Source organism: Mesoplodon bidens (genome assembly GCF_964165515.1).
Source record: "Mesoplodon bidens genome assembly, chromosome: 19".
Lineage (NCBI taxonomy): Eukaryota > Metazoa > Chordata > Mammalia > Artiodactyla > Ziphiidae > Mesoplodon > Mesoplodon bidens.
The window spans coordinates 26,366,716-26,392,614 of NC_138179.1; the positions used below are offsets into that span (position 1 = coordinate 26,366,716).

The 25,899-nt window shown below is 42.9% G+C and overlaps 1 protein-coding gene across 1 annotated transcript in view; it reads right to left on the minus strand.

Annotated features, from left to right (window-relative positions):
• The window catches only part of HS3ST3A1 (heparan sulfate-glucosamine 3-sulfotransferase 3A1), a 79,686-nt gene extending 54,456 nt beyond the window's left edge, over nt 1–25,230 (minus strand). The window contains exon 1 of the mRNA XM_081219654.1: nt 24,577–25,230. Within this exon, the coding sequence (XP_081075780.1) occupies nt 24,577–25,175 (599 nt within the window). The 5' untranslated portion in view covers nt 25,176–25,230. The remainder of the gene's footprint in view (nt 1–24,576) is intronic.
• Between the last annotated feature and the right edge of the window lie 669 nt (nt 25,231–25,899).

Below are 25,899 nucleotides of genomic sequence, written 5' to 3' on the forward strand. Positions count from 1 at the left end.
TTTTTTTTTTTTTGCTGTACGCGGGCCTCACTGTTGTGGCCTCTCCCGTTGCGGAGCACAGGCTCCGGACGCACAGGCTCAGCGGCCACGGCTCATGGGCCCAGCCGCTCCGCGGCATGTGGGATCTTCCCAGACCGGGGCACGAACCCATGTCCCCTGCATCGGCAGGCGGACTCTCAACCACTGCGCCACCAGGGAAGCCCTGATTTTAGGAAACTTTTAATGTTAATCCAAGAAAAGCCATTCTTCCATCAGCAGCACCTCAGGACATGTGTTAATGATATTTTTTCTACACATTGATCTTTATTCAGCCTGTGCACAGCAGCATGTATTTTAATGCCTTGGTGTAGAAGATACTAGAAGTGCAGTGTATTGCAGAAGTCTGAAAGGAGTAGAAATTTTCTCCAAAGATCCAGGTTCTTTCTGACAGAGACTTACGTTTCTGAGAAAATTATCCAATCCGAGAATCTTTCAATGTCCGAGTTTAATCCATTTACATTTATTTTGATTACTTATAAATTTGGACTTCTTTTCTACCATCTTATCTGATGCTTTCTAGATTCTATGTCTATTCTTATGATTTTTTGTTCCTATTCTATGTTTTTTTTTTGCTACTTTGTTGACTTCTATTGGGTTGATTGAGTTTATTTATATTATTTTACCATCTCTCCAGTTTGAAGTTATTTTTATTCTTTTAGTGGTTACATGCAAATGGTTTGCATGATGATTAACTTAAGAAAATCTAAAGTGAATATCACTCTCCTTCTCACTATCAACACTACCCTTCACCTCATTCTCATTAATAATCCAACAAATTTATTACTTTTATTAATTTTACAGTCCTTGCTCATTTAGATGTACTAGCATTTTACCCAATTCTTGGCTCTACACGGCTTTTATTACATCATGCTTTCCTTACGGATTCAGTCTTTCTTGCTAAAGTATATCATTTAGTAGTTGTTTCAGTGAAAGTCTGTGTGTAGTTAACTCTTTATTTATCTGAAAGTTCTCCACGTTCTGTTCTCTGGATGTCTTTACTAAAGGTACCTTGGACCTAGTTAGTCTATTCTCTGTGCCTAGAAACCACCCTCTCCTAGTCCTCCATCTCTTTATCTCTTTGGTAATTTCATCAAAGCTTTTAGTTATTAATATTTTCCAGCTGCTTGGTTCTGCTGTTTGATAAACCTATCAGATTGATCTCTTAGTTATTACTAAGTTTGTTTCTGCTATTTTAATCTGCAGCTTAGCCTATCCATTGAGTTTTTAATTTCAACTCTACTGTTCCTTTCACATTCTCTTTGGTTCTTTTCCAAATCTTTTTTATGCTGTCGTAATTTTTCATTGTGATTTTTATATATTTTTAAATTTCTCTAATAATTTAAAACGAGTTGTAAACACCTTTCAGAGTGCTGTATCTTTGAGGTCTTTCTGGGGTTTGCTGAGTTCCCTGTTTCTCACTCACGGTTGATTTCTTTTCTCAAGTGACTGAAATTGCTAATGGTGCCCTCATCCTCCATCCCGGTTGTTCATTCTGGGGAATTCTCCTGGGAACAAAGTTATAAAAAATCCAAAGCAGTTTTTTTTTTTTTTTTTTTGGTCTGCCAAAGATACCAGGGGTTTCAATGGCCCTGAGACCAGTTCTTATGTTGATTTCTCAGTGTGTGAAATCACAGTTTATACATACTTCTCAGTTTATACTTCACAGGAAGTATAAACTCAGACCACATGCCAACATATAGAACTGCGGTTTTAATTTTTTGTGGGTGATTTTTTCTTTTGTCCAAAAACCTATAGAGAAGGCAAGCCTCCTGGCCACATTTTTCTGAGCTTGATAGGTGAGCCACGAGGACAGAGAGGAGGGGGTTTGTCATGGCACTTGGCAGATGCAGGGGCCACCATTTTGTCTCTCCTGGGAAACACAGGCTGCATCCCAGAACCCCAGCCTTCCGCCTACAAGCCCTCCCTCCTGGGCATCCTCTACGGGTACCACAGCCTTGGCCTCCACTGCTCTGGCAGGCAGAACTCCCTGCCTGTGGACTCTGGCTGGGGTCACTTGTTTTTGTTGTGGTGGTTGTTATAGTTTCTGCAACATCCCTGTGTGTTTATTGTTAGTGGCCGAGGGAGGTGGGAAGGGGATCACATCTCTCCCCAGCTCAGTCCTTCTCATCACTGGAAGTGTTTCTGAGATAAATAAAGGTTTTCATTGTGAGGCTATATTAGTCCCACATCTCATGAGCGGAGAGGCTAAGCGTACGGCATCTCCGTGCATTGCAGGAACACACGGCAGATGCATACAGCACAGGAGCCCTCCGAAGGAGACGACCCTGAAATGCATCACCTGCCCAAAGCCTGATGCTCACAGAGGACCCAAGAATGAACTTGATGAGTCATCACTCCTGTTCCCAGGCCGCGTCCTGCCAGCTCTTCTGGTTCCTCTTTCTCTGTACAACCAGCCACGATTTTTAAGATGTCCATTTCTCACAACTAGCAACTTCTGAAATTTTAATGCAGGAAACTAGACTGGAAGTAAAATTCTGATGTAAATCCATTTCCCTTGGGAAAGACAGTGGGAGGAAGAAAAGGGCAAAACAGAACTTCTGAAGAGCACACCCAAGAACTTCAAGGACGCCTGCCCTTGCAACCTCGCTGGTTTTCGCATTCTCTGCTTAAAAACCTAAAGTGGGTCTTGAGCCATCCCTCGCTCCTCCCACCTTCCTGCTGACGGAAGCTGGGCCCTGGGAATTCTATTCTGGGTGCCACTAATCCCGCTTGGAAAGTGGCACAGTGCGGAAGACAGGAGTTAGCAGGTTAGCCAACGGTTAATCTAACCTCTCAAAGTCTTCTCAGAGCTCCAAGTGATAAAATCTTCCAGAATTATTGACAGTCAAATATTCTCCACACATTTGTGAGACTCCAGCTGTTACCAAGGGATGCAAAGTAAACAAATGTTCTTAGGCTACAGAAGGTATAAATCAGCAGTCAGTACTACTAGTAGGCAAAGAAGGTTCATTTCTGTGATATTTCAGTTTCTCCCCCAAATGACTGATTGCTTCCTTCTTCCACGATCTACTACAAAAATCATTTCTTGCTTTTTGTCCTAAAATGATGAGAACAACAGATGCTTAGTCCTAATACACTTTTTCATGATAAAGGGAGTATCACCGTATAAACAACTTTGGAAACAGGAAGAGGAAATCATCACTGGTCCCTAATTCTAGCATGCTAGCATTTTACTGTATCTCCTCTCAGTCTTCTTTTCCTTATGACTTTTATTTCAGTATCGTAAAATGATATTTAAAATCATTTTACCCCATGTATTTACAGGAGTTTGGGGTTCCTAAGTATCTCATTTTTTTTTTTATCACAACAACCCTCCAACTTGAGCCTGGTAAAAATTCTTGGCCCTATGTTACAGAGAAAGAAACAAGCACAGGCATTTATTTGGTGGTGAGTTGCTCAGCATCACAGAGAGACAAGAGAAGCTTGTTGTCACGAAAGCTCTCTCCTTAGATGTCTGCAAACACAGGGAACTCAGGTTTGTGACTTCAGCCCGCACAAGCTCATGGGTGCTGAGAACAGTAGCCACAGCTGGGATTAAAGGGAGAAAGGGGGGTGAAGGGTGGCTTGGAGGAGTAGCATCACTAGTCTAATCTGCGTGTGTCTGCTCCGAGCAAGAAAGCCAGTTGTCTTAGGAGCTGTAGCATCCTGAGAGGAATTCCAAATGAAAAAATGCCCCCAAGTACTCCGGGTGACGGCGACACTGGAAGAGGTACATAGCCTCCACTGGAGACTGCTTTGATGAACTTTGCTCATTTGGATCTACAGATCCTGCGCTTTTTTATATTCAGTCTCCTTATTCTTATATTTTATATTGTGCAGTTGACGCATCATTTTAGCAAAAGCTCTTTTCTGTGAAACTGCAGGAAGAAACTCTCCCTCAGAGGACATCCAAGATGGCGCTGGGTATGAATCTGCCAACTCCAGTGGTCTCAGTGACTAACTGGCAACTTACCCCAACTTTCCCAGGGCCCTGGGGTGTCTGAGGAGAGTCACCATGCCCTAAGGGACCGTACAAACAAAAGAGAATCCACAGTGCACAGAGGACACATTGATGGAAAAATATATGATAAAACAAGCACAATAAAATTCTAAGAATAGACTCTAGGTAGTGAGTAGATGGGTGTTTACTGCAAAAGTCTTTTAACTTTACTATATACTGAAATATTTCATAACAAAATGCTGTTTTGAACATTAGTGTTCTCCTAAGTAACAGAATGCTGCTGAATAGATTTTTTTTCACCTGCCTTCATCTCTCTTCACCTCACCCCCTCACCGTGTCTTTCTTACCTCTACGATTCCTTGAGAACACATCTCTAAAGATGACCAAATATGTTCAGAAAACACTGAGTCAAACCCAGTTTTTAAGAAAACAAAACTGAGGTCCTACCAAGGGGAACAGACTTCTCCCAAATCAAGTCATCACCTGGCGGGTTCAGGAGTACGTCTCCAGTTTTCAGATCACACTGTGACACTTTCCTTCCTAGGAGATGGACAGTTGGACCTTTGTATTGTGGACATTCCTTGAAAGGATTAGAAAACCAACACATTTGGACATTTTAGAAGGAGGTTTAAAAGAAGCCAGGATGCTAAGGACAAGGCAAGAGCCAGCAGAGGTGATGTGTGAGCAGCTGAGCATCTGATTCTGCGGATACAGGGCTCATGTTTTCCCATTCAAATGAAATTGTCTCTCTGTTGTTTTAGAATCCCAGAAACAGAAACTTGATCACATTTCTACCTGTACAACACTGTTGCGAGTATAAATTCACACAATCCTTTTGGAAATCAATTCAGCAATATGTATCAAATATTCACAGCCTTTGACCTTACGATTCTATTTCTGGCAGGTCATTCTAAACAACTTGTATTCAATATAACAAAAAGCGTAACAAAGATATCCATCAAAGTACTGTGTATAAGAGCCCCAAATTAAAAAATGCCTAAAGGCCTTTGGTAAAGGCCTTAAGTAAATTATGATACATTCTTAAAAGGGGATTTAGAAGTCATTACAATATTTATAAAAGGTCTAACAATATAGTTAGAAAATATTTATATGACACCTAAATGATAAAATTTCTAACAAATTGTACATACGCCCTGAGCCTAATTACATTAACAAATTTTAAAAATATGTGACACATAGTAAAATGCCTGAGAGGAAATACATCACATTGGTTACAAGGCTTGTCTGTACTGCATTTGCTGCATTTTCTGTAATGATATCCAGTCAGCTGTGCTAGAACTCCAACACGTGCATTCCTAAAATCCCTCCACTACCTAAAATCACACAATAAAAATCACAGAGCTTACGGGGAAAATGGACTTAAGGTACAATACTCTCAAAACTTATCAGTGGCACATTTTTTGAAAGGCAGGAACCTAATAATAACGGTAGCCCAGTTTTCACACTTTAACTGGTTAAGCGATTCATAAACAGTACAATAAATATGACACTTGACCTTGAAAAAGCCCTAAAGTTTTCTAGTGGAATTGCGCATTGGGAGGGTTGCAGCTTGGGAGTTATTGCGAAGTGGTTGAAAGCAGGTTATCAAAAATGGGACGGAAAGCTGTTCACCAGATGTAGATGAATGTAACTCAGAACTGGCTCTGAGCTGAGGTGGCTGGTGGACAGTTGAGGCACATGTGTGCTAATGTGTGCACGTGTGTGTGTGTGTGTGTTCTTACACGACTCACTTCAGCTGAGTGCAGTTTTCTGCATTCACCTAGTGTTTCTTGCTGATGAAAATGTACACGGGCTACAAATGTACAAATCTAAAATTGGCAGTATAGGCAAACGGTTTCCTAAACTATGAATTCCACTGGAACAAACTCAACGTGTTCGAAACAATCACTCTAGCAGAACTGCTGTATTACCTTTCTAATAAATAAATAAACGTGAATATGAGCTACTAAAACCCTCTTTCTAAAGCGGTCTACACCCTCTGCACTCTCTCCAAACAACTAGTCACATGAATAAAGAATAAATAGATGAGATTCTGCTTGGCAACCAGTAGGCAAAAGAAGCCAAGAACTGACTAAATAGTTTACCCTTCAAAATAAGTGTTTGAAGACATATCAGAAGATTATTTGTTGACTAGAGCAGCTACAGAACTCATTTAATATACTTTGGTCTGTCAGCTAAGTATTGGGCTAGATGACCTGGAGGTCATTTCTAATGCTAATAATGAGATTATATGATAGTGTACTTATTTCTTAATAATTAGATAATTTATTTGGGGGTGAGAACAAACAAGTTCAGTTCCGAGAGAATTGAGATTTAGTACAAAGTCCGTGAAACTCAAACAGGAATTGAGTATCATAAAAGTAAATTCGGTCACACTGTTCTGAGCCTAAATATTTCAAATTTTCAAAAACTGTTTATGATACATTTTATATTTTGTTGTGGCTGTGTCTAAAAAAAACTGCAAATCTGTCTTATTTCCATCATTGTTATATGAACATGCACTATTAAACAGTCTACATTACTTTCCTTTGATTACAGATTCCTCTTTCCTTTAACTACTGTCTTAGCATTTCTGTGCCGACAGAATACAACCCACAGACTCAAACTTGTAAATATCACCTGAGAACAATATGAAATTTTCCTCTGATTTTAAACTTACCTTGACTTAAGCAAACAAACACACGCACAAAAAAGCCTTTCCTGGGACACAGTTTGTCCAACAGAACACTTCCTTTTTCTGATGGATGTGATAAAAGGGGAAACGACTCATTTGGCAAAGTATAGTACATCATTACTCAAAGCTGGGTTCAACAGTTCAGATTTTTAAGGCCTTGGGAGTAAGGAAAAGAATTTTCTTTATTTAAGGAAAATGATTTTGCCCACGTTTTCAAAACGGAGCTAGCATGCGACCAAATTCTGATAAGAGGCCCTCAGAAGCCAGAGGCCCAAATCAATACATTGAAATTGTTTACATATTTAGTTATTATGCAATTTCAAGAACTTACTGTTTTGAAGGGCAACGATTTCACCCAAACCTTTAAAACTGTGCTGCAGATTATGACAATAGGTACACATACGTCCCATGTTCAAGCCAATGTACTAACAGAGCTGTTTAAATAAACTATTATTTATTTGCTTTCTTTTATGAAGGAAGGGGAAACAGTGCCTGAAAGAAGAGAGTCAAAATATAATCTATTTGAAAGGATACACAACGAGGTCCTGCTGTAGAGCACAGGGAACTAGATTCAATGTCCTCGGATAAATGGAAAAGAATAGGAAAGAGTGTATACATATGTATAACTGAGTCACTGTGCTGTGCAGTAGAAACTAACACAACATTGTAAATCAACTATATGTCAATAAAAAAATTAAAAACATATATATATAATCTATCCCTTGACATAGTTTGATGAACAATCAGGGGATTGGCCATGGAATGAGACATCTCATGTCCAACGGATTTCCAAGTATTTCATAATAATCACCTTTTACATCTGCATACCCCTGTTCATACATTGTATCAGGTGACTCATGATTTTCCTGTTTCCTCTCCCCAAGAAATCGATAATCTATTAAAGAAACCATATTTGAAATACTGTCATATTTTTCTGAAATCCTCTTTGTCTGTTGTAGATAGTAACCCCCAGCAGACACACTGATGCTATGTAAGCAGACTGCACAGTTCACGAGGTTCAGACACGTGTTAATTTTGCAGATGCAGACGATGTGAATTCCTGTGAAGGCACATAGCCCGTTCAGTCTCCACGAATGTGGGGAGATGCTCCTTTTCGAGAAAGATCAAGTGGACAGAATAATGAGGACCTTTACTGGAAACTGATGGCCACAGGAAGGCTTGCAGACAGGGAGACACACAAGGAGGGGCAGGTGCGAACATTTCCACATCTGAGAATTTCAGGACTCACAAAAGTCCCCAGAGGTATCTACCGAAAACATCAAGGGTTCCAGATCTGAGCCAGGTCTGAACCCGCTTTCCCACTCCACGCCCCTCCTCGTGGGTCTCTGGGCCCCTTTACTGGTGGCCTCTGAAGCCTTAGCTCAGCAGTGCTTCTCTTTCTTTTCCCCTTCTAGTTTTCTACTTTCTCCACTGCTGCAATTATGCAGCCCTCTGGCCACGCAATGAGAAGTTCTCCAGTTCTGTCACACAAATGCAAAGGGCGACACGGTGGCCTGCTTCATTTTAATCAGGATATTAGATGAGTGAAGATTTCATGCAGTCATTTGTTTACACGTAAGCCCTCGAGCTTCTGAGTTCCTCGGTCCTCTGGTCGTCTCACCCCCCCCTTCCCAAATCTCACCACCACACTGACCTCTCACCACGCTGTTTAAAGGTCCACCCTCAATTTCTGAGTGGACTAGAAAGGACCATCATGGTGAAACAGATGAATTATTTGCAATACTCCAAGACTAAACCTAGAGAGATGCCATGAAAACAGTTTCTGAACTTTAGATTACGCGAGTCCCCTTATTTTAAGCAATTTTCAACTTGAAATGTCCTTCACGTCCTTTCCCTAAGAGCCTCTATGAGAAAGAAATGACTGCCATTGACTTAAATGAGAAACAAACACTACAAAAACAATTTTTTTTCCCATAAGCATTAGATCTGTGAGTCAGTCAGTAGGAGTAAATTGGTTTGGTTTTCTCAGGTTTTTCTTTTTTCCTTTTTTTTTTTTTTTTTTAAATGCTTTCTCATCAGCAGCAAAATTTCCAGGGAAGAGAAAGGAAAATATTAGAAGCATTACAAAGAATGTCTTCTATTTGGTATTCCTAGAGAAAAATAAGATGTCACCAGCGGGGACTTCCCTGGTGGTCCAGTGGGTGGGACTCCGCAATCCCAATGCAGGGGCCCAGGTTCGATCCCTGGTCAGGGAACTAACAAGATCCTGCACACGTGCCGCAACTAAGAGCTCTCGTGCCGCAACTAAGACCCAGTGCAACCTCAATAAATAAATAAATAAATAAATAAAAATCTAAAAAAAAAAAAGATGTCACCAGTGAAAGAATATCCATGGTTGAAACTTTAAACTTCAGTGTTGGTGAGAGAAAACACAAAGCATTCAGAAGTCCTCATTCTTTCAGGGAATTTTCAAGTGAGTTTTCAAAAAGACAGAGATTCTTAAAGCAAGTTTCTTTTGCTGCCCAGCCTTGCAATGGAGTTTAGAATAGGCTGGTATAGCACTGCCTTGAAAATTAGCCACTACACTTTTACCAGAATGTTCAAGAAACTTAAACAGGTCTATCAGATGCTACTTGTGTTCAGTAACTAACGCAGGAAGTCTTAAGCATCCATCCAAAGAGCACAGTCTGCAATTAAAAAAGAAAAGGCTTCCTAAAACCTTGTGATAAAGAAACTGCTGATCAAGCCACCAGACCTAAGTAACAACATTCATGCAGAAAACAGGACACACAAATGCAGTAACCAGGACAGAAACATACTAAACACATTGTAAAAACCTCCTTTCTATATAGGGAAGTTTTATTTACATGGATGACCAGCCATAATGTTCATAAAGCAAGTAGGAGGACCCCACTGGCCAACTCAATCCAGGAAAAAGAGGGAGACAGCAAAGATCAGGCAGACACATGGATGAAGTTCATCACACTCTCTGCCTCTTCTGAGTAATTTTCTTTTACCCATCAACACACTGCCCGCTGGCTTTTGTCACACGCCATAGCCCACCTGGTCTCAGGGTCACCAATAACTTCCTAGTTGACGAGACAAACATTCTTTGGTCTTGGACCTCTATTCACACCTTCTGTAGCATTTCATACCACTGACCTTTAAGACATCTCCTCCCTGCTACTGCCAACATTTTCTTATGAAAATTTTAAATGTAGCAAAAATTGGTAAGAATTGTACAACCAAACACCCATCTACCCACCAACTAGACTCTAAATAGGGATTTTTCTGCACTTTTATTATCACATATCTACACAACCCTCTACCCATCCATCAATTCATCTCATCCTTTTGAATGTGTTTCAAACCAAATTCTAGACATCAGTACCTTTCCTTCTAAACACTTGTGCGTGCACGGCAAAAACTGTAGAAACGGTCCTTCTTTGGGGCAAGAATATAACCATGTTTTCCTGTTCCTGCTCTTCCCTCCCTCCCCTGTGTTTCTGTTCCACAGTTTCATATCTCGGCTACAGTGACGGCTGGCACGGCCTCAGCCATCAGGCCTACGGTGGCCCCAAGCCTGACCTTATTTGTGGGCTCCAGCCCACCTTGAGGCTCCATCCACTTCATGTGCCTAAAACAAAGTTGCCTGTTCCCCTTGGTACCTGTTAACTCCTCTGTGTCCCTCCCTATGACAGTCACAGTCAATCATAACTATCCCTGAGCTAGAAATCCTCCAGTATTCTCCAGTTTCTCCCCTTCCTCCTCATTAGCATCCCACACACAGTTTTATGATTCCTTCCACCAAAACGTCCAGCAAAATCTCCTTCCCACCACTTCCCATGGCCATGGCCCTGTTCTAGTTCAAACCTCCATCTCTGTCCTTGAGACTCAACAACCAGGGGCTTGGTGTGCATCCCCCGCCCTTCCCATGCCACCTTGGACTGGGTTTCCTGGGCAGAACCAGAGGACGTCTACGGAATCAACTCTCTATGGAAAGCCTTCAAAACCCCTCCCCTGGCCTTGCCTCAAGAGCCGTAACTACCCAGTATGGTAGCCACTGGCCTCAGGGAGCTACTGAATACTCGAAATGTGGGTAGTCGGGATTGAGAAATGCCGCGAGCATAAAATGCACATGAGGGACTTCCCTGGCAGTCCAGTGATTAAGACTCCGTGCTTCCAAGGCAGGGGGCACAGGTTCGAACCCTGGTCAGGGAACTAAGATCCCACATGCAGTGTGGCACGGCCAAAAAATAAAAATAAAATAAAATAAAGTGTTAAAAAATAAAATAAAATAAAATGCATATGAGATTTGGAAGATTTTGTACAAAAAATGCAAAATGTCTCGTTGATAATGTTTTATTGTTGATTACATATTTAAATTATAATATTTCAGACAACTTGGCTTCAATCAAAATATTATTAGAATGAACATTGCCTCTTCATTCCTACTTTTTTAAAGAAGCTACCAGAACATTTAAAAGGACATATGAGGTTCCCGTTACATTTCAGTTGGACAACGCTGATCTAGAATGAAGTCCAAACTCCCTAAACATGTTATTGAATGGTCTCAAAAATCTTTTCTGACACTTTGATCCCAACGTGATGCCTCACTCTTCACCTGCAAACTCAGACTGTTGACTGAAACTGCTGGGTGGGATTGCTTCTCAGGACAGAGGTCAGGTGACCCCATCACAGGACGCCCAGGCATCCAGAAGACAGACGGAAGAATAGAGAAGCAGGGGAAGATCTATGTAAATTAAACAGCTACTCAAGACAAAGTCAAGGAAACAGCAAAAGGCATTATTAAGCTTTTTTTAAAAAATGACCAAAGACTGCCGATTTGTGTTTATATGATGTCTCTTCCAAAGTAGAACATTTGTCATTGAGCATATGAATCACCTTTACATGGAATGCCACCATGCTGAACAAATCTGCATATTTCAAAAAGTTTCCACTGGTCACTGCCTGGGATGGACACTTCTAGCCTCATCCAGTCTCGAGGAGCTGTTATTTCTGAGCGGCACCTCGCATAGGGGGTCCCTCAGCTACACCCTCAGCACCTCCCATGAATGTTCGTGGTGGATACTCACATGCTAAGTAAAGTAAGGGAAGGTCCAGGGACATATTTGAAGCTTTTAGCCTATCCTAGAAGTCTGCAAACCAGGCCAGTGAGCCAAAGGCCTGTTTTGGTCAATAACGTTTTATTGGAACATAGCCACACCCATTCATTTACATATTGTCTAAGGCTGCTTTCCTGCTAAAAAGCAGAGTTGAATAGTTGTGACAGAGATCATATGACCCATGAAACCTAAAACATTTACTATTGGCCCTTTCCAGAAAAAAAATCACTGAGCCATGGCCTAAGGCATCATCTTTTTTTATTAAACAAAGAGTGAATCTCTTCTGTGACAGGTACAGTTCCAGGGCCCAGAGATACAAAGTTGAAAAAGACGAAGGTTAGTTTCTCGAGGGACCCTGAAGCATGTTCACTTTAGTCTCTTCACACAGGACTTCTGTTCATACTGGCCAGTGCTTTTCAAACTTTTTTCTATTGAAATCCACTAATAATAATTACGTTTACATCCAATCTTTCAGCACACACTGATCTATTTATGTACGTACATACCTGAACCAAGCCTGTCAAGATAATATTTGCCCGGCTTACTACCTGGGATCCACTCTCTTATTTTATCCTGTTATAGCCCCTTCCATTAAAAAAATAATAATTGGTTTTATTATACACTAATGTCTTGGGATTCACAGTTTGAAAAACTCTTAATACACACCAGCTTTTTGTTGCTAACTCTGATCTTCACTATAAGCCAAAGGTTATAAACTCGCAGCCCCTCTCCTCCAGATGAAATTGATTTACTCCCTCTATGCAGAATTTTGGTTTGTGTTAGTTTTGGTTTTTAATATGTTAATTATTTCTCAATATGTTTTTTAAAAAATCAGTATCCCAAGATTCTTTAGAAAAATCAGAGGGCAGGGCAATCATGAGTCTACTTTCTTTCTTGGTAACTGTCAGCTGGAGCTGAGAAGTGGTTTCTCCAATGTCTGCTTCCAACTTGCCACCCTCTGCCACAGGGCAAATGCACCTGAAAATCCCAAGAATTTTCATCGCAAGCATTAGCTCCCCATGAACTCTCCCCCCCATATAAATATAAAACAGATCCAATGTGTTTTCTTTCCATCATTAAACCCTAGCAGGGCATTCTAGTAGACCCTCTGGCTTTGGGGAAAGCCTTTTTTTTTTTTTTTTTTGCTGTATGCGGGCCTCTCACTGTTGTGGCCTCTCCCGTTGCGGAGCACAGGCTCCGGACGCGCAGGCCCAACGGCCATGGCTCACGGGCCCAACCGCTCCGCGGCATGTGGGATCTTCCCAGACCGGGGCACGAACCCGTATCCCCTGCATCGGCAGGCGGACTCTCAACCACTGCGCCACCAGGGAAGCCCTGGGGAAAGCCTTTTTAACAGATACTGTTGTAATCTCAAGTCCTCCTACACCAAGAAGAAAGAGAAAGGTCTCATTAGAAAGAAAAACAAGCGGCCTTTATTTCTTTAAGAAAAACCCACAACATCTGATGAAAGAAACTACAATAATTAAAGTCCACCAGAAAATTAAGAAAAAACCCAGATGCCAGTTTTTGTTTACTCAAAAGCTTTGTTTGTAAAACGAAATCACTTCATCACTGCAGCCTTTTCTTACCGCCAGAACTTTTCAAACATCGATTGCAAGCAAACATGGCTTCAGTTAAGAAAGGTGACCAGGGGCGCAGTTAGCTCTGGGAATGTAACTTTCGTTTCGGCTTAATTCAGTTCCCTTTTTAAATACCTGAGCTTAAGGAGAATCTGCAAAGATTTATGACCGTAAAAAACACACCACTTTTGAATTTGTCATTCAAACCAGCCTGGCAACTTTGATATTTCCTATTGAAAGGAGAGCTCTAATCCAAGTAAGAACTCTGAAAAAGGGAAAAGGAATTTTATTCCCATAATTTGATTGATTACTTCCTACTCTGAACGCTCGAGAGAGAGAAAAAGCAAACTTTTTTTCTGTCTGTAGTTGGATTTCTCCCACTAATCTTTTACAAGCAGGTAACAACCATAAAACACAAATTACTTACAAGGATCCACAGGCCAATCATGCTAGCTGGGTTCCAAAATCCATAAGCATCAAAATACTGGGGAAAACATCTGAGATGAAAACCACAAATGTAAAGATGAATTGATCACTGACTAAATTCAATTCAATACTTTAATTCGCCAGTTCTGGGAGGAGAAAGAATAATGCTATCAATTGTTCCATTCTCTGGAATAATTTTGCCATCGATACAAATCCTCCAAAATGATATTTATGTAATTCAGAGCATGCAATGGTTTCCCAATTGTAGTCTCCAGAATTTTACCCTGAAAAATGGAAGCTCTAAGCTCTTGTCTTTTAGCTTAACCTTGGGCAACGCACCCTGTTTTCTCATAGGCAGAAGACAATCTCTGAGATACTTTCTAATTCCAACTTCCTTTACGGTTTATGATTCTGTCTGGTTAGAGCCAGAAAAGTTCAAATCAACAACCATGCCTTATTTGGCAATGATCTGACCACTACAGTAAAGAGCTTGGCACTATTAATGACCAGCTGGCAGGATAATTAGATAAAAATTATTAATAACAATAATAATGAAGATAGAAGAGTGCTTGGGGGTAAAAATTGGGCTATGGCCTGATTGGGAATATTAACATTTCTAAAGAATAAAAAGTGTCAATCAGAAAGTGCAAGTACATGTATATGGATGACTGAGTCACTTTGCTGTGTACCTGAAACTATCACATTGTTAATTGGCTATACTCCAATATAAAATAAAAAGCTAAAAAATAAAGGGCAAATACAGAAAAGAGTGAGAAAGATGGACTTTGGCAGTGACTCAGCCATGGACTTTGGCATGACTCAGCCATGGCTGGTTGGGGGTTTCCTACAAAGTTGAAGACACCAGGGAATGGGTACAACCACCAACTCGCCTTGCCCCACTTCCAGGAGCAGCCAGCCACCTTCTCATATATCTCTGACAATATTTTGGCTTCCCCATGCAGCCATTTAGAAGAAGGAAACTTGCTCATTTGGACCACTAAACAAAGAGGTTTTTTTCAGGGTGATTATTTTTCAATGGGTGGGTGAAAAATCAATTGAATGGCTCAGGATTTCTGATATGATCAATAAGATGAGCTCTGTGATCGGATTATATTATTTCTTTAAAAAAAAAGAATTACACAAAAAGTAGAGGTGGTTTTAGTTATTCCAGATAGGCCAACAGACTCACAAGGATATTTAAAGACTTAAAAATTCACTTTGTCAACCCTATGTTGATATGCTGCCTAGTTTTTAACTAAAGGTCTAAGGCCCAGAATCAAACATGTCCAAGTCCTTCTATCACATGGGACAGGCTTTCAATCCCTACCATCGTTGAGCCACTGATGGCTGGATATCTAGGCAGGAACTACACACAGGCAATTCCATCTGAGAACATGATGCTTCCCAGCGGTGAAGCATTGGCATAAGGTGGGTGGACTTGGGTTCAGCACTAGTTCTACTATTTACTTGACTATATGACCCTGGGCAAGTTACTTCATCTTTTTGAGCCTCAGTTTCTTGAGCTATAAAAGGCAGTAAATGATAGGACCTACCTAATGATATTAGTCTTATTAATAAAATATCCAGACTACATGCAGCAGGTCATGCAGTAAAATCTAGCAACATCCAGTGTGGGCTCAACAAATGCAGCTATTATTACCTTACATCTAAAATGATAGATAGATCATTCAGACAGAAAATTAGTAAGGAAACATTGGATTTGAACTATGTGTTAGACCGGATAGACCTAACAGACATATACAGAACATTCCATACAACAGCAGCAGGATGCACACAGAACGTTCTCCAGGGTGGATCGTATGCTTGACCACAAATCTAGTCTTAACACATTTAAGAAGATTGAGATCATATCAAGTGTCTTTTCTGAACACAATGGTATGAAGCTAGAAATCAGTAACAAGCAGAAAACTGGAAAATTCACAAATGTGTGGATGTTGAACAACATCCTACTTAAAACCAATGAGCCAAAGAAGAACTCAAAAAGTAAATCAGAAAATATCTTGAGACAAATGAAAATGGAATCCGAACACACCAAAACTTATGGGATGCAGCAAAAGCAGTTCTAAGAGGGAGGTTCATAGTGACAAATGCCTACATTAAGGAAAAAGAAAATCTCAAATAAGCAACCTAACTTTACCCCTTAAGGAACCAGAAAAAGAAGAGCAATCTAAGCCCACAGTTAGAAGAAGGAAAGCAATAACGAAAATCAGAGTGAAAATAAATGAAATAGAAACTAAAATGACAGATTTCGTCAAATGTACTTTGCAGGGTTCAAATATTTTGCTATTTTTAAGAAGTTTCAACATGCATGAAGAAAAGCATTACACCAACTAAGATGGGAAAATGTCAAACAACAAGCCCAGAATGGCATTAAATCACAGAATTATTTTTATCTACATAAGCATTTAGTAGCCTGTCCTTTGCACGATACAGGTTCATAAGACAGATGCAACCATGGTAAGTGAGCCAACGATTAAGAGGAAATACTGTTATCTTCTCTGAGTCTCAAGATGTACCAGGTGTTGTTTCATTTTGCCTAAGTGAAAATGTGATTTTAATTTTGACAGTTGTTAAAATATCAAAGGAAATGTTTTGAGGCAGATTGTCATTTCTCTATTAAACCTGAGCCTCTGATGCACAACAGAAGCAGAAAATGCCAGCACGCTACCTGGACAGGAACTTTGAGTCTGATAATGCTGGCATCCCAGGCTTAGCTGTTCCAGCAGGAAGAACCACCAGGATGCCCAGGTCCTGTCCTCCAGTGCTCTGGAGGTTGGATTTTCTCCCTTCCACCCTCTCCTTCAACCCTGTGATTGCTCCAGGTCTGCTTTGCTCCCGTGGCAGATCCCATAAGCCAGGGTCTAAACCAAAGGCTAAAGCACGAGGGCAAGTAAGCAGACAGAACATTTAAGCTGACCCAGAAAATCCAGACTGTGCTGTCATCTTAGCTGTAAGGAGTGTCCCCAGGCACGGCCCCATCTCGTCACCACATCACCAGCTTCCCCAGTCCTGACAACTGCCCCAGTCCCTCCTACATTGGAGGCAAAAAAGCCAGATGCCCACATCAGATTTTCCTCTGACCCCTACTTCAGTTCTTTGTGTTCTCAAAAACTTGCCACCGACATCAAAGTTTTGGCTCTCCAGGCAGAAAGGGATTCAGTCAGGGCTGGGTGACTTTTTATACCTTCTTGACTTGACACTTGCCAACCATAAAGAAGAGAAAGAAAGACAAAACAGTCTCTGTCCGTGTTTCAGAGACAAGAGAGTAGGAGGGGGTCCTGAGCCAATTTTATTATGAAATAAGCTGAGGGAAAGATCAGCATGCCTGGAGCAACAGGTGCTGGTGTGGAGGGAGCTAGCAGGCTGGTGCTGGGGGCCTCGGGGAGGAGAGGAGTGAAGGGCTGGCTTGGTGGAGTGTTTCAGGATGACCCCTCACACCCTCTGCCTTCTTTGTTAATGGTGTTCTTTTCCCTTTGGTTTTGGAATCATTCTAGACAACAAAACTGTAAAAAAAAAAAAAAAAAGAAAAAGCAGTACAGAAAAATCTCAGAGACCCTTTCAGCCAGACAGTTTCCCCTGAGGTTGTTTGTCATCTTCCATAACCCTGGTAAAGGATCAAAACCAAGAAATCAACCTTGGTATGACACCGTGAACTAAACCACACACATCAGTCACATTTCCTCAGTTTTCCACCAATGCCCTTTTTCTATTCCAGGATCCAGTCGACGGTACCAGACTGTATTTATGCATTAGCAATTAGTCTCTTTTGAGACAGTTTATCGGTCTTATTTTGTTATTCATGATCTCGCCATTTGTGAAGAACGCTGGTCAGGTATTCTGTGGCTGTACCATCCATTCATGCTGGTCTAACGTTTTCTCATGATTAGATGGGGGTCAAGGATTTAGGGGAAGAAAACCCCACAGGTGAAGCCCTCCTCCCTGCCTTACACCAGGGGATACAAGATCTCAGCACAGCAACTAGGGAACGTCACCCTCAGCACTTGGTCCAGTGGGGTCCGCCACGTTCCTCCACCGTAGCGTTCCCATGTTCCCCTTTCCCCCTTCCTTATTTTTTTTTAAGTTGAATTATAGTTGATTTACAATGTTATATTAGTTTCGGGTGTACAGCAAAGTGATTCAGATGTAAATACATATCTCTCTGATCTTTTCAGATTCTTCTCCCTTATAGGTTATTACAGAATATTGAGTAGAGTTCCCTGTGCTCTACAGTAGGTCCTTGCTGGTGATCTATTCTATATATAGTAGTGCATACCTACTCACCCCCCCTCACCAGGCCCTGGACCAAAGTCACAGGAAACAGTCTCCCGTTGGAACTCCGAAAACACCTTCCTATAAAACTATCCCACGTGGTGGATCTTCCCAAAGTGTATCTCAGGTGCATTAAGGGTTAAACAGGCTTCTGGGTGCTGCCTGTTAAGAACCCTGGGACCCTCTTCCAGAGCCTGTACAACACAGGGACAGAAATAAGACTGCATTACTGATGTTGAAATAAAATCATCTGGGAGTATTTTCATGTGAAGCTGGCTTTCAGAAACAGAGGCAAAACACACTAACAAAACTAATCTGGGCATATGGCATTCCTTTCAGGCACACACATTTCTAATATAAATCTCCCAATCACTTCTCTCTTCTTTTTCAGGTTTATTGTCAAGGCAGCTCTTTTCTATTTCTCTCCAAAGGATAACCTCCCTGCCTGAAAGAGCCGGCTCAGGCAGAGTGGCGGTAAGTGCTAGCCAGGATGATTTTTTTTTTTAAAGTGAGACCAAATATACTCTGATCATGATGAGTTTTCAAAGTCCACCCTTTTGAGTTCCTTGCTGACTCTCCCTCCCACTAGGTGGCGCTAAAGGTCACATTCAAAGTGGGCTGCTCTCAAAAGAGACCAGGAAGAGGATTTTTTTTTTTTTAACCTTTGTGAGAATATCACAAGTACTAAACTAACGGCAAGTACTAAACTTCCTTCTTATTAAGCAGTTCCCCTTTTCTTTTTCACATTTACTGCCATCTGACAGCTTCTGAAACTGAGCAAATCTGAACTTCTGGAATCCAGCTTTCAAGGAATCACAGAATAAATGTAAATGTTAGAGGCGTAACAGTCATGACATGAGTAATATATAAAATCAGGAGTTGCATAATTGGAGGCAAGCAGCTGGGAAGATGTTTCAATTCTCTGAACTCAGCATTTCCTCAGTTTCTACATTCTGCTTTCACATAAGTTTATTTCACATAAGTTTATTTATTAACTATATCAATATTCCCCCCTCCAAATAGATTTTTTAAACTGTATCAAATGAGCAAAGATTTTAAAGTGCTTCCAAACATTTTTAAGACATTCTTAAAAATGCAAAGACTAGGGAGCTAAAATATTACTTAGGTGCAATTTCCTCTGATTACACATCAAAGGCATATGTTTTAATAAGAAACCTCATTTCCACAATTATGATTCATCACTTAAGGAAAAACAAACTTTCTAAAAGCTTCGAGTCTAATATCATTGGGAAGCACACGGAGAAAGGATGCTCTTTATCAGCCCAGTTCCTGTTCCTTGGGGGAGGAAGACATGCCCCCAAGGGAAATCGCTACGTCTATCAAGTTCCCAACCCAGCGCAGCAATGTGGCTGATGGTAATCGTGATGTGCAGTCCTTCAAATGCATCCCGTAGAGATAGCAGGCCTTTGTTGTTTATACCAAGTCAGTTTGTTTGCTCTGTGACACTCTCCTACTATGATGGGAGCATCTGGTCTGTGTAAGGTCAGCCCCTGTTGCCATTAATTGCACAGGCTTATTTTGTTCTCATGACCCCTCCAGAATACAGATTTGGCACGTACTCTTTCTGGGCCAATCAACAGTCATTTCTATGAGACAAATATTTTGGCCAGAGCGTTTCTTGATTTTTTTTAAGAGGAAGGCAGAAGATTACAATATTGTGGAGGGTTTTCGCTCCTACTTGGCTGTGCATTTCACACACTACATCAGCACATGATAAATCTCATCACTACACGGGAATAATCACTCACATAACGTATTCCAATGCCAGGCTATACCAAACATGGTTTTGCTATTGTTGTTTTTAATGCCTGGACTCAATAATCCTAGACCTTGCTCCACCTGGGTGTCTGATGCTGCTCAGAAGTTCCCCAACCACTAAATAACTTTTCTGTTATCAATTCTATCACTTTCCCCACCTACTGGGTACCTGCTCTTGCATACATGTGTGTAGGGGTTCATGAATGAACCTCGTGCGCCACACACACACACACACACACACACACAATGAGACTGTTGGACTTGTCTTGCTGGGTTGGTCTACTGGGGAGATGAACCCAGGGCAAACAAAATGGCAGCATGTGGCTTCTCAAAGGGGTTCTTTGCAACCCCTCAGTTGATGGAGAGTGTCCAATCACTGAGAGCTCCAGGGAGCAAATGCATGAAAGAAACTGGGCCCTCCCCCAACACACACACAGACATGTACCCTAGACTCAGGGCCCAAAGCTGCTTCTCCCCGATTTCCCCCCAACACCTCTTATCCCTTCCAAGGTCCTTCGCTTCCCTCTGAGGACACAGAGCCCCTCTGGATGTCAATCCCCAGGACCTTGCATGGGTGGCCAGACTCCCTTGGCTCGAATTTCACTTCCAACCCTTCATGTAGAAGGGCTGGTGGCTCAGGAGGGTGGGAAAGTGCGCACGGAGGTACTCTGCAGCTGCTCCCAGCTGCTCCGAGATGCGATCGCCCCCGATAGGAACCTCTGCTCAGCCCGCCTCTCCCATGGACTTGATAAACAAGGCAGTGATCAGGAAGGGCCAGAAGACTTCACATTCTGATGAAGCCACGGAAAGGACCAACTCCTCAACTCCAAGCTGAGGAATCTTTGATCTTTCTGGACGCTACAGAGTAAAATAAGTTTAGTGACATTCTTCTCTGGGGAAATCACCCAGTCTCACTAAAGAAAATGAGTCAAAATATAGAAAAGAGACATACTAGCACAAGAGATTAGATGATGAACACTTACTATCTTGTCCCCAAATAAAAGACTGAAGTGTTACAGAATCCAAACATTTATATTCATAGACATATATAAATATATATATATATGTAACTAGTATATATAAGCACACACATATCTTTAAATACTTTATAAATAGGTATCTTTTGTCTTAGGAGAAAAATAACCATGGCCTCTAGTTGGTGCAGATATACAGGCAGAGTAGGGGAGGGGGCTTCTTTTAGAATTCCAAGTTCACCTGCTCTTGAACCACAGCAGAGGCATTTGGTCTTAACTTCCAGAAAAGATCTCAAAGTTCTGAAGGTAATGAAATAATTCCCCCCTTTTCTTGAGGAACCCACCACACATCCGATGGAAATGGAGACCGCTCACGGTGAAGGACTGCTTTCCTGTGACACGCAAGCCACAGACATTTGTTGTCCTGATATCATGTCAGCTAAATTAAGTAATGTGGAATGTTTTTTTAAACCCCATCAGAGTGGAGTTTCATATCCAGAAAAGTCCGCTGAAGCGTCCTAAATTATCATCAACAAATTTCCTGGCATATTAAAATGTTCCTTTATTTCATTTATTTTAGAGTAATATTAGGACATTTTTAAATCAATAAGAATAATTTCCTTTTTAGAGATTTTAAATAAATTCGTTTTCTTGGCCTTTACTACACATTTGTCCAAACGAAGAAACCATTGATTACACTGTTCTCGGCATGTAGTTTTTAAAGTACTTTTAATTTTTTTCCCAGAGAGAGAAATTTATTGACGCATCCTAACAACAGGCGTTTTTAACTCTCAAACTCAATTTCCAAGAGATTTTCTTCCAACTTCGCAGCAGCAACAGATTTGTCCCGTTGTCAGGACGGTAGGGGGCGCTGCCACAACAAACTATTATGGCAAAAGTGCTTCCGAACATTTCACTGGGCGAAAAAACAAGGCTTAGACATTATGATTCTCCCATGTCAATGAGCATGTAAAAAATATTGTACAAATTTTTTCTCTTCCATAATTCACTTCAGGGTTCAAATACTAGGGTGTTCTTTCTGTTTGTGTGTGTGTGTGTGTGTGTGTGTGTGTGTGTGTGTGTGTCTGGTCATAAATGTGTTAGAAACCCTATATTACAATTTTTGGGCTGACTCAAGAAGGTCTTAGCGAATCCCTTTACCTAAAATACTGGCTAAACACAAGCAGCTAAAACGTGCCTAATAGTTAAATGGCATTCTGTGTGATTTTTTGTCATAGGTAAGTCTTCAGTCTTTTTCACAAACGTCTAACTCCAAGTTCAGGGCCGAGACGAAAGAGAACTGTAGCAAAGTTTCATTAAATAATCACATAATCCAGGCCCCATAGGTTGGACTTTTTAAATAGTTTTTCCATGTAATTGAGTTAAACGTAAATTTATGCGTTCAATAAAAGACCATTGCAAATGGTAAAACAAAGACACTGCTCCAACACTTAGAAAATTAAATTCACCAAACCATGAAGTCTACTGTGCAGTTATTTTTGTAACCACCATAAATTGCTTTATAAAACTCCTCTACCGAAGTAAACAATCCAAGGAGATATTTACTTTACAGCATGCCTCCAGTTTCCAAACAAGACAGCAGCCTAAAAGTTCATGACTTTTTCTTCTTTTTTTCTTTCTTTTTTTTTTTTTTTTTTTTTTTTTTGCGGTACACGGGCCTCTCACTGTTGTGGCCTCTCCTGTCGCGGAGCACAGGCTCTGGACGCGCAGGCCCAGTGGCCATGGCTCACGGGCCCAGCCGCTCCGTGGCATGTGGGATCTTCCCGGACCGGGGCACGAACCCATGTCCCCTGCATCGGCAGGCGGACTCCCAACCACTGCGCCACCAGGGAAGCCCCTCTTTCTTTTTTTTTTTTTAAATACTTGTGTTTCTAGTTACCTTGAAACCTTCCTTCTCTTACACAAGCTCAGAAAGGTCAACGGAAAATAAGATCCAGCTCTGTGGATATACTGTGCCCCCAAATACTCATTTCTGGAATAGGAAGAAACAGTCCTACTTTGTGGAAATAAAAGCTATATAGCAAAATGAAAATAAAGGGTTTTAGTACTAAATATTTCACCATATTTAATAGCACCTCAGAGTCCAACATTGTCTTAGATGTTTTTGGGCAGTCGGCTTGAAATGTGTTCACTTATAGCCCTGTACCAGGCCACATACAATGCAAACTGCTATAGATAAGAGTTTTAGGGGTCTTTAATCACTTCTTTCTTGTGTCCTTGATGGAAAAAACAGAGCTGCCTTTGTGCTAAGAAGAAGGACCTGTTGTTTCCAGATTCAACAGGTCATTTTTATAAGAACTTCCCAGAGGATACAACGTAAATGACAGAAACACAAGGGGATTTTTTAAGTGGCTGATGATTTTAAATGATATATATTCTATAGTAAGGGAAGGTTGTTTGTTTTCCTCTCCAACAAATGGAAATTACTGTTTTAAACATGTTTAATGTTCTAGTTCGACTTTTAGGACCAAACGTTTTCTCATGAGTTGGGTTACTGTAAATTTGCTTCCTGTGCTTGACCCTCAAGTAAATAAACTTGTCAAATCACATCCATTTCTCTTTTGGGGATGAATGGTTAATTGAGTGGGCTTTTGAAATATATTTAAATGGTATTGTAACTTTTGTCCTATCATTTCAGTTAAGATAACAAGGAGACTGCAAATTTAATGAACAAGATAAAACTTTATAAAATGGAAAATTCTGGCCTATTCTTCCATATACTCAGAGGAAAGAAAAAAAGGCCAACATTTTATGGCAAACAAAATCCAGGTGACACTAAGATTTATTAGAATTTGGCTTATTCTATTATTAAAGGTGGTCTGAATTTGAGAAGACTGCCAAGTTTAAGATTAAGACCTAAATCAGACTTGTTTCCTACCCTGTATTAGGAGGGTTTTTCACAATGTAACCAGGATCCCTACTTTTCCCCACTTTTCTTCCTTTCAAAAAATTTTGTCTACCTCATTTTTAAAGGGAATTGTTTGGAGATCCTTAGAAAACTTTCTGCCAGTCCAGAGACAAAAGGTTCTCTTCCCTACAAATACAGAAAGCATTTTATACAAAGTCATTCCTAGCCCCAAACAAAAGTTATTGCCAACGAAGCCTTTAAAACACGCTGCTCTCAGATATATCTCTCCAAAACCTAGAGTCTAGTTCCTGACACTTTAACTCAGTGTCTATATTACTTACTACCTAGGACAATTAGGCAAAGAGTTAAGGTAAATAAATAAACAGGCGATGGCAAAGGCTGCGTTAACTGCAGGGAAACGCCCAGAAGATGAAGAAGAAATAAAAACAGGCTTCCTTGGGAAAGGGGTCCACTAGGTCACGTATCTAGTAATTGGTGAACAGGTTTCTAACTTGGAAGAAACATGTTTCTTTTTTCTCTCTCTCTCTCTCTCTCCCTCTTTAGCTACGCACAGGGAAACTTTTCACAAAGCAGGAGAAAATGATGAGATTGGCTATTTGGGGAAAAGGGAATTCCAAGAACTAAAGAAAAAATCTGCAAGGCCAAAATTTCCCTCCCACCCGCTCCCTCTTCCCCGGGAGAAGGCAGGGTGGGGAAGGAGACCCCTCATCTTACGGACAACTACCGATGACCCTCTGCCCTCTGCATGAAACCGGGGAGGGCGATGAACTGGGTGGGCGTCACCACGGGCTCCTCGAGCCCCTACCCCGGGCTCTGGCCGCCCCCGCCTGCCCGCCTTGTCCGGCCCCAGCTCACCGGTACCAGGCGAGGCCCTTGTCGTAGCTGCGGTCGAAGAAGTGGGGCTCGGCGCCCACGGCGCGCACGTCGGGGTGCACGCGCAGGAACTCGAGCAGCGCCCGCGTGCCGCCCTTCTTCACGCCGATGATGATGGCCTGCGGCAACTGCTTGCTGCCTTCGTCCAGCAGCAGGGCCAGGGTCCCCGGTGGCGTCTCGGCCACGCTGCTCCCGGCCCCGGAGCCGCCGGGACTCCCCGCCAGGCCAGGGGGCTCCTCTTCCCAGGCCGCCACCTCGCCGTCTTCCCGCGGCGCGGGCGGCCGGCGCCTCGGCCACGGCTGCACTTGCAGGAGGCGCTTCCTTCGCGCGGCCGCGGGCCACGCCGCCGGCTCCCCCGGGCCTCCCGCCGGGATGCCGCGACTCGGGGCCCCCGCCTCCTTGCCACCGCCCGACCGCCCCACGACGGGGCCCGACAGGGTCTGGCAGCGCTCGGCCAGGCAGTAGAAGACGTAGAGGGACGTGAGCAAGGAGCAGAGCATCAGCAAGAACTTCCGGAAGATGCTGCGGGACAGCGGCTCGGCCGAGGTGGGGTGGGAGCCTGCCGGGGCCGGAGGGGCCATCCTAGCCGGAGGCGACGTCGGGCAGCGCGCGGGCCATGCTAGACCGGGACTCCGCCAGGTGCCGTGGCATCCTCCGGGGGGGCCGGCGCGCTGGACGGAGGCCACATCGCCCTGCGCCCCTGCTGCCGTGCGAGCTGCCCGGGCGGCGGCAGCCGAGGCTCCTCGGGGAGACGGAGCCCACGGAGCCCTGCGCGGGATCCCAGCCTCCGGTCGAGGGGGCGGGAAGGGGGACGTGGTGCCGTGCTTAGGAAACCATCGTCTGAGAATCGCCCAAGTCCTGAGCCCGGGGCCGCGCTCGGCGCCCCCGGTCCCCGAGAGTCGCCGGAATGGGGGTGTCGGCGGCGGTGGCGAAGGCGTGCGTCTCAGACCCGGGACGGAACGGCCTCTCGGCGCGAGTCCCAGCTCAGCGATCGTGCATCCCTCGCTCGGTCCCGGTGAGGGGAGGTGCGGCTCCGGGGCCGCTGAGCTCCGTGCGCTGCAGACCGCGGCGGGGACAGTGCCTCCCAGCCGCCGCTTCCTCTGTCCCCGGCCCGCCTGGGAGCGCGCTCTCGGCCCCGGGGCGAGGTCCCCTGAGTCCCTCTACCCGAGCGGGAGCCAGAGGGCCCGCGCCGAGCCGTCCGACCCTCTTGGTGCGCGCCCGGCCGCTCCGGCGGCTCTCGGGCCCCACCTGGGAGCGGCGTGGCCGAGCCGGTCTGCGCAGGACCTGTCAGCAGCCGTGGCCACT